At 45.2% G+C, this 10,000-nt stretch overlaps 1 protein-coding gene and 1 long non-coding RNA gene across 2 annotated transcripts in view; one reads left to right on the top strand and one right to left on the bottom strand.

Annotated features, from left to right (window-relative positions):
* Positions 1 to 7,222, top strand: part of stxbp4 (syntaxin binding protein 4) — a 19,510-nt gene extending 12,288 nt beyond the window's left edge. Inside the window, 5 exon segments of the mRNA XM_034570499.1 lie at positions 1,238 to 1,325; positions 1,327 to 1,375; positions 6,132 to 6,189; positions 6,890 to 7,096; positions 7,149 to 7,222. Of these exon segments, the coding sequence (XP_034426390.1) occupies positions 1,238 to 1,325; positions 1,327 to 1,375; positions 6,132 to 6,189; positions 6,890 to 7,043 (349 nt within the window). The 3' untranslated portion in view covers positions 7,044 to 7,096; positions 7,149 to 7,222.
* LOC117752830 lies at positions 3,467 to 4,492 on the bottom strand. The gene is made up of 2 exons (XR_004612155.1): positions 4,454 to 4,492; positions 3,467 to 4,223 (listed from the first exon to the last, which is right to left on the bottom strand). It is a non-coding gene; the product is annotated as an uncharacterized LOC117752830 (long non-coding RNA).
* Positions 7,223 to 10,000: the final 2,778 nt, after the last annotated feature.

Here is a 10,000-nt window from a genome sequence, read left to right on the forward strand (position 1 = left end):
GCACCATGTGACCTTGCACCATGTGACCTCCAGTCCAGAAAGAACCAAACTGTCTCAGAGTCTCAAGAGTTCTCAATGGTTTTTACTAAAACATGTTTTATTCTCGTATTATATTATATATCGTTGTCAGAATCTCAGAACAGTTTCTCTTCATGTCCCTGATAAGATGGAACTTTGTAAATATGGTCGTGACGTCTGTTTGCTCATGATTCTGCGGCAGATGAATAAATCCTCCTGCTCAGGTTGTGTAAGTGTGGTTGTGTAAATCAGGTCAGTCGGTCATATTATGAAGTCTTCCAGCTTTTCTTTTTATTTCAGTCCAGGTCAGTGGGACACCTCAACGCGTCTTTCATAACCACGGGACCCCCCCCCCTCAGCTCACCTGCCCGTGTGAATCTAGGCCACTTCACAGCTGCTTCTCCTCTTTCTCAGAAATAAGTGGCTCTTTGCTGCCAAGGTCACCACGTCCTTCATAGTTCTGAGTATCAGTCTCATTAAAAGCTATAATAAACAGAGAGGGTTGTTTCTCTGAGGAGAGAAGCTGCAGCAGGTTTCATTCTGGAGCTCAGCTGAAGGGATGTGGTCTTTCAGCAGCTCCAGGTGTGAAGAGGTGAGACTCTGTTTTCAGGTTTCAGTGCAGAGAGAAGTGAGTTAACGATGGATTTATCTCCGTCATGACGACGCAGTGGTTAGCACGCCTCACAACAAGGAGGTTCAACCTGACGGCTCAGCAGGACCTTCCTGTGTCTCCGTCTCAGTCCAAACTTAAAAACTGTTTTCACACCTGAACTGAAGTTCAGACATTTTCTTTAAATGCGGTGGAGAGACTGTTCGATCCAAAAGAAACTCTCTAAAGTCAGATTGAGACAAAAACAGGCCACTTTGACCTTTGACCTTTTAAATCTAATCAGTTAATCTGTGGGTCCAAAAGTTTGTGCTGAATTTGAAAGAAATCACAGGTCACCGTGACCTTTGACCTTTGACACCAAACTCTAATCACTTCATTCTACGTTCTACGTTCACACCTGATGATGTCACTAAATCCTTCACACTGAACCTGTAATGTGACAGTGGTTATAGTAGAGACACGTTTTAGCATTTTCCTGTTGTTGTGAACACGTCTGTCCTGCACTCTGTTCATTTCCTCGTACAGCAGTGGGAGGAAGTGGAGACGTGTGGTCCATCTTTTGGACTGTGTAGTTTTTCTCGGCTGACTCCTCCCACTCTCTCTCTGCAGCTCTGGAGACGTTAAAGTCGGGGCGTCGCCTCAAGGTCTCCCTCCTCGCTACAAGAAGAGTCCCTGGACGGCGGCGACGCTGGCTCAGGGAGGCGACGGAGCTCACGAGGACGGTCAGAGCGATTCTGGAGGTCGACTGTAAGTGACGTCCTCCACACGCTGGTCTGCATGTCCTCCTCCTTCGTCTTTGTGCTGCCCCGCATTGATGAAGCTGAAACCGAACCTGATCCCGTCGACCTGACGGACTCTCCTCCCCCTTTCAGTGTTGACCTTCTAGACGAGCCGGCTGTCGGAGGAGGAAGTGGGCGGGGCCCTGAGTCGTCAGCAGGAAGTCATCAACCAACCACTCCTCCCTGTCAACTCCTCGTCTCCTCAGTTCCTGTTAGCGACGGACTCGTGTCTTAACTCTGCATGAAACACTGTCGTCACTGTGTCTTTATTCCTGTTTCCACCTGCTGATGGAAAGAAACACGAATATTTTAAGTTTAGCTGGAAAAGAATTTGTGCGGAACTTCTTCAGGTCGACTGGACCGAGACACGACATGAATGTTTTAACTTTGGTTCATTGAACATTTACGATGAGACGAGTTTCACTAAAAGTCTGAGGACTGTTTCACACCTTGTTTGGTTCGGACCTTCAGGTGTGAAAGGTTCCTCAGACCAAAGTGAAAAGATTTGGTTTGAGTCAGAGAAGAACTCGTTACATTGTCACATTTTCCCACAGTGTGTGGTTTGGTGCAGATTGATGTTGGTGGAGGTCTGAGATCGACAGATGTTTATAAATGACTCTGTGAAATAGTTTGAATTCATTCAGTCACATCAGATCATCAGCCGACAAACTGGATCCATAACACTCGTCACCTCGTAGAACGTTCACATCGTCCTTTAAATACAACTTTACCTTTCCAGTCGTAGCAGCACGACAACATCTCAAGGTTCTAATATGGAACTGGTTCACTGGTGCAGACACGTACCTGAGGTCCTCGTACCTGAGGTCCTCGTACCTGAGGCCGTCGTACCTGAGGTCGTCGTACCTGAGGTCCTCGTACCTCAGGTCCTCGTACCTGAGGTCGTCGTACCTGAGGTCCTCGTACCTCAGGTCCTCGTACCTCAGGTACGAGGACCTGAGGCCGTCGTACCTGAGGCCCTCGTACCTGAAGTCCTCGTACCTGAGGTCCTCGTACCTGAGGTCCTCGTACCTGAGGCCGTCGTACCTGAGGCCGTCGTACCTGAGGTCCTCGTACCTGAGGTCCTCGTACCTGAGGTCCTCGTACCTGAGGCCGTCGTACCTGAGGTCCTCGTACCTGAGGTCCTCGTACCTGAGGCCGTCGTACCTGAGGCCGTCGTACCTGAGGTCCTCGTACCTGAGGTCCTCGTACCTGAGGTCCTCGTACCTGAGGCCGTCGTACCTGAGGTCGTACAGGAGATTTTCAAGGGACCTCAGGTCAGAAGGTCCAACTTCGAACCAAACCTCTCAGCTCCTGGTAATCGTCGGCTTTTGACGCTGCTGCAACCTGAGGTCATGAAAAATGTTCTGAAAACGACTGTTTTTAGTAACCACATAAACCATCACTACGACGTAATACAGTGTGTGTGTGGTGTATATATATATATATATATATATATATATATATATATATATATATATATATATATATATATATATATATATATATAAAGATGATCAGTAACTATATAAAGACAAAGTGTCTCCACTTCCTCCTTCTTTCCAGAAATGAAACCAGAATTTCACAGATATCACTGGAAATGTAGCTGAGAGTTCTCAGTCCCAGTAAATAGACAGAGCCGCTTCATGGTGTTAATCAGACAGAATCTGTTTTCATCACATCATCGTTTTTAAATATTTATTTATTCAGGGTCACAGGCGGCTTCATCATTTATCTGTTAGAGATCCTGAAGAGACGCAACACAACCAAGTCACGACTGCGAGAAAAAGTAGGTCAGTGTGTGTGTGTGTTAAAATCACCTGTAGCTTCCTGGATACGTGCACGTCTTTACACACACACACACACACACACACACACACACACACACACACACACACACACACACACAGATTTCATGATAAACTGTTTCACTTCATTCATTCGTTTAATAAACCACCTCTGACCATGTCACCATGACAACCATGTCTCCATATGATTTTACATTTATAACCATCTTATCACTTTACTAAATTCATATCTGAGGCTCAGGATTTATTTTTTTGGGGCGATATTTCACAATGAGAATATGTTGCAGTCTGATTTAATAATCTAGTGACTCATCAGTCATAACATTTATTGAAAAGTGGGTAAAACCTTTAAAGCTTTTTACACCAAATAGAAACTGAACATTCAAGAGTAAAATCGAAAGAAACTGCAGAGAATCAGACTCTGATTTATTTAGTGTCTCTGATTTACTCACGGAAACGTCCACAGACACAAATCAGAGGAACATGTTAATAAGAGTTGAACGGCCCTCGCACATGTCACGGTTGCTGGTGCGACGCCGGTGGACACACCTGTCGGACACTGCACTGTAGGAAACCACATTTGATTTTTGTCCTAAACACAGCAGTGGATTCATTCACTGCTGAAAATAACATCCTTTTTTAAAATATAAATCACATTGAGCAGCTGTGAGGTGTTTTTAAAGATTGACATCTTCAGTAGGAACCAGTGGTTTAATTAAGAATAAGGAAAATATATAATAACACTGAACCAAACCTCTTTAAACATGAATCATGTCAAATCCATGTGTCAGTTGAAACTAATCATTAACCAGTTTTTTAAACTGAGGATGTTAACGTGTCCTGAAATATTCATCATGACTCCAAAACCTGAAGCTGAATTATAGATTTTTCTCATGTTTCTCCCCCTGACGCCATCGTCCTCTTCCTGCTCTGGATCAGGGAGCTGCACAAAGTGTCCTCTGTCCTCGGATCACACGTCTTTGTTCTGTGGTCAGAGTCTCACTGTCGTCTCTGAACATACATGAAGATTAAAGAGACAGAATTTAAACACATGATAAAATCTTTTTCTGACAGAAATTGATGAAGATACAAACTCAGCTTTTAAAGAAACAGATCAGTGTTCAGAGAAATGAGAAGATTCATCTGTGAAGTGTCAGGTTCAATCAGAGCTGGTTTCATGTTAAATGACTATTTTTGTATTATTATAACTTTATTCTCTGTATATTATGTCTTAGTCTTACTCTCCAATTTTTCCCACTCTAATGGAAGCTTCACTCGTCATATCTCGTAATGGACCATGTTGAGTTTTTCCTCCCACTGTATGTTTCCTGGTGTCTGTCCGGCCCATTCTCATGCACACCACACGCTGAGAGAGTTCCAACCTTCACTTGGATTCAACGATATCTGACTCGATTCTGGTGGCCAAAGGCCAAAGGTCAACGGCCAAAGGCCAAGGTCACAGCACATGTTTTTGTCGTTTGAATGCGAAATCTCCGAAACGCTTTGGGAGAATTTCTTCAAATTGGTCAAAGGTCACGGTGGAAAGAACGAGACAAACAAGTGCAGAGAAGTTTTTCTATTTGGATCTAAGTTACTGCTGAAATTAAAGGGCCCATATTGTGTAAAATACATTTTCTGTGCTTTTACTATCCGTAATGACTTGAAGGGCCAGTAGGGGGCCTCACTCAGTTCATTCTAAGAAATGTGTTATTGAAACGTCTCGTTTCGTACTTCCTCTCCGTATGATGTCATGGAATCGCACTCTTCTCTCAGCCCCACCCAGCGGGTACCAGTCCAGCCTCCGAACCCCCCCCCCGCTCCCCACCACCACCACCACCTCCCCTCCACACGATGTGGCTGCTCTTCTATAGCTGCAAACATCACGTGACTTTCAGCTGTGTTTACCAGAGAGAGATCGTCAAATGCACCAGAATGAGACCGCTGATAGGCCTGGTCGCGTGTCACTCAAAGTGCAGTCAGCCAATCAGAGGAGGGGCTCAAGAGGCAGGTCTGCAGCTCCAGAGAGGACGGAGACAGGACATGGAAGTACACACTGCAGCAGTTTGTCCACTTTAAACCACTGATACATCATCTTCGGGACCAACACCTCACATTAGGTCCCAGGAAGGTGTTTAATAAGGACCTTTAAGGAAATTATTATAATCATTATTCTACCCCTAGTGAAAATTTGGACATATTAGTATTTCAAAGATATTTGTTTAGGTAACATAACATAATCATAATCATCTTCAACATCATCATCATCATCATCATCATCAGCAGCTGCTCGTGGGGCCCCTGCTCGTGGGGCCCCTGCTCGTGGGGCCCCTGCTCGTGGGGCCCCTGCTCGTGAGGCCCCTGCTCGTGGGGCCCCTGCTCGTGAGGCCCCTGCTCGTGGGGCCCCTGCTCGTGGGGCCCCTGCTCGTGAGGCCCCTGCTCGTGGGGCCCCTGCTCGTGGGGCCCCTGCTCGTGAGGCCCCTGCTCGTGAGGCCCCTGCTCGTGGGGCCCCTGCTCGTGGGGCCCCTGCACGTGGGGCCCCTGGTCACTGATACAATGCTGAGCACAATCCCTCTTTTCTCTGAACGTGTCAAACGTTTGGTTTCATCTTACCAGTTCTTGTCCACAGGGCAACATTTGAGACTTGGCCCCCTTTTGTTCGCTGGAACAGGGTCAACGACGTGTGATCTGGTTGCGTGAACAGTCGGTGCAGCCGCGTGGTTCCGGGCGCAGGTTCCTGGAATCACTGATCTTCTCCAGAAAAACACTCAGGACGGATGGAACGTAATATTTGTGCTGATCTTTGTGCCTGATTTTGTCTGCGTGTTTCAAAGTGAAGCTACACATGATCCACACAGGACAGATCATATCAATAACATGTTAAACCTGACATGATGTGCCCCCCCCCCCCCCCCCCCACAGGTCTTCCTTATGGCTGGGAGGAGGCCTACACTGCAGACGGAGACAAATATTACATCAAGTAAGAACACTGATAAACCAGGAAAATGTCCAGATAACCAGAGGCGTCTCCACGATAATCAGGTTCCAGGTTCAGTGTGAACGATGAAGTTCATCTTCTGATGTCGGACATGTGAACACAGACAAATGAACAAGTTCACTCATTAGATCTTTGTGTTCTTCCAGTTTCACGTCCTTCACGTGTTAGAAACCTCATCAACACGTCCACTCGCTCTCTGGGAAGCTTCCACACATTGTCCTGCTGTCTCCTCACATGGACTCACTCTGACATGTTACACACATTTTACCAGGAGGCTGCAGGAGAAGATCCAGAACATGTCCAGAGACACTGACTCAGACATTTGTTCTCACATAGAGAACCTGTCAGGAACACGTCAGGAACACGTCAGGAACACGTCAGGAACATGTCTGAAAACAGGTTCCATTATGAACACGATATCTCAAGAATTTCTTCATATTTAAGCCAAATATTCACTTAGACTCAAAGATGACATGATTAGATTTTGGTGGTCAAAGATTAAAGGTCAAAGATTAAAGGTCACAGTGACCACATGATAATATCTGTATGTGACTGAACGGCTCTGATTGGTGGAGACATATAACCACAGGGAGGTGATTCTAGTTTTCATCAGGATCCATAAATTATTCAGTGAAAATGAAGAAACGTCTCAGTGAGCTTCTCGTGTTTGTTTTTGTGACAGTCACATGACCCAGACGACATCATGGAGCCTCCCGGCGGCGAGCGGCAGCAGCGTGGGACCTCCCACTCCTCCAGAGGCCTCAGAGAGGGAGGTGGAGCATGACGGGGAGACGACCGAGCAGAGACCCAGCCCGTCCATAGAGACGGAGATGTAGAGCGTCCCACCTGTCCTCTCTGTCGTCATGGTTACTGCAGCAGTAGGATGCTGGCGAACGTGATGAAGAAACGCTGCCGTTAAAGTCATGAAAGTTGACTTTATTTCCTGTGAATCCTCCATCAGAACCATCACTGAGCCAATAATTCATAAAACTTTTATAATTTACCTTTGAGCTGCTGAAGATCTCAGCGACGAATCACACGAGGGATTCAATGAAACTTAATAAACATCCTGAATAATTAAAACTTCAGTAAAAGTGAAGTCTGACATTATTTTATTTAGAGTTGATCATCGTTTTCTGATTTAAAGAGGCTGAGTAAACATGTGATTAATAAATGATTCTAAAATGATCTTTTGTTTCTTACCTGAAACTTTCTGAAAGATTTCAATAAAGTTTCATCTTTACACAAAGATGAAACTTTATTGTTATTGATCACAGCTCTTCAGTCAGGACATTTGTCTCGTGTCCACGTTGCTGAGAAGTTGGTCGTTACTGAAGCTGCACAGACGTGACTTCATGATGAGTCCCTCTGCTGTTATTATTGGACAACAGTGTGTTATGTCATCGAGGCAGATCGATACAGAGAAGCACTCTCTTCCATTTCATGTGGGATTTAAACTGACTCATCCATGTTTCCTTCTGACGTCTGCATCCAAACAACAAAACAACAAATCAACAAAACAACAGAAGGAAATAACTAAATAAAACCTATAACCTGATTATTTTACAGTTTAGCTCCGGGTCAAGAGAGGGAGTCATTTGTTAAGTGTCAATAATGTGTGTGTGTGTGTGTTTAGTATTTATAGTGTGTGTGCGAGCTGGAGGTTGAAGGCTGATGTTCCTGCTGCCCGTGGGTGAGTATTGATTCCAGTGAGTACAGCTATAAATATCTGCTGCACTCGGAAACACTAATGAAATCACACACACACACACACACACACACACACGCACACACACACACACATATCTTGGATGTACAATGTGTCATTAACATGTGAACAAACTTAATAATAATGATAATAATAATAATAATGTTATTATAATGTTTTACTGTTGGAAACATAACGGAGACAAAGTCAAACAAACCTGAAAGTGAATTAGGTCCAGATACATGAAAAATGTATTTAAGTTCATGAACAAAGTCGATGAACTTTGTTCCATTCCCGCCACTGTTAAGTTGTGAATGGAGGTTAGTGACAGCCAATCACACGCTGACGTGATGGTGACAGGTTGTAGGTTCCTGCAGAAACACTGAGGATTTAATCGGGACTTTCAGAATAAGAGCCTTGTTGTCTCCACATCGATTTTTTGATTTATAGACGATGAAGCTTCAGAATACGTCTCAGACTTGTCCTATGTGTCGTCCTGCTGCTGCTTGTGTTTACTACAGAACCTGTGCAGAATCACACATCGCAAAAACCCTCTTTTCTTTCGTTCAACCTGGAGAAGTCAAAGGTCCCGGACGCCATCGACTCGCTGCCAGGGCGGGATCACAGCGCTGTGTGTTATTGGTCCGATTCTGATCAGAAACATGAGTCCAGTTAAATCTGTGGCCGCAGCTCTGATTCTTCTTCTCCTTTTTTAAAAAGCGAGAGCAGGTGGTGGATCCGCAGCGTCGCTCGTTCGGCTCCGTTATGTAAATGATGGTTTCTGCTGTGTGATGGTGAAACTGGGACTCAAAGCTGTTTACAGGGAAACAACTTCCAACCCACAAACTGGGTTTCTGTATGATAGAAACATGATGTGTGATCTCCAACATGTCTCCAACATGTCTCCAACATGTCTCCATCATGCCTCCAACATGTCTCCATCATGTCTCAATCATGCCTCCAACATGTCTCCATCATGTCTCCATCATGCCTCCATCATGTCTCCATCATGTCTCCATCATGTCTCCATCATGTCTCCATCATGCCTCCAACATGTCTCCATCATGTCTCCATCATGTCTCCAACATGCCTCCAACATGTCTCAATCATGTCTCCAACATGTCTCCATCATGCCTCCAACATGTCTCCATCATGTCTCCATCATGTCTCCAACATGCCTCCAACATGTCTCAATCATGTCTCCAACATGTCTCCATCATGCCTCCAACATGTCTCCAACATGTCTCCATCATGCCTCCAACATGTCTCCATCATGTCTCCATCATGTCTCCATCATGCCTCCAACATGTCTCCATCATGTCTCCATCATGTCTCCATCATGCCTCCAACATGTCTCCATCATGTCTCCATCATGTCTCCATCATGCCTCCATCATGTCTCCATCATGCCTCCATCATGTCTCCAACATGTCTCCATCATGCCTCCATCATGTCTCCAACATGTCTCCATCATGCCTCCATCATGCCTCCATCATGTCTCCAACATGTCTCCATCATGCCTCCATCATGTCTCCAACATGTCTCCATCATGCCTCCATCATGTCTCCATCATGTCTCCATCATGTCTCCATCATGCCTCCAACATGTCTCCATCATGTCTCCATCATGTCTCCATCATGCCTCCATCATGTCTCAATCATGTCTCCAACATGTCTCCATCATGTCTCCATCATGTCTCAAACATGCCTCCAACATGTCTCAATCATGTCTCCATCATGTCTCCATCATGCCTCCAACATGTCTCAATCATGTCTCCAACATGTCTCCATCATGTCTCCAACATGTCTCAATCATGTCTCCATCATGTCTCCATCATGTCTCCATCATGCCTCCAACATGTCTCAATCATGTCTCCAACATGTCTCAATCATGTCTCCATCATGTCTCAATCATGTCTCAATCATGTCTCAATCATGCCTCCAACATGTCTCAATCATGTCTCCATCATGTCTCAATCATGTCTCAATCATGTCTCCATCATGTCTCAATCATGTCTCCATCATGTCTCCAACATGTCTCCATCATGCCTCCATCATGTCTCAATCATGCCTCCAACATGTCTCCA

Source organism: Hippoglossus hippoglossus, chromosome 19, assembly GCF_009819705.1.
Source record: "Hippoglossus hippoglossus isolate fHipHip1 chromosome 19, fHipHip1.pri, whole genome shotgun sequence".
Lineage (NCBI taxonomy): Eukaryota > Metazoa > Chordata > Actinopteri > Pleuronectiformes > Pleuronectidae > Hippoglossus > Hippoglossus hippoglossus.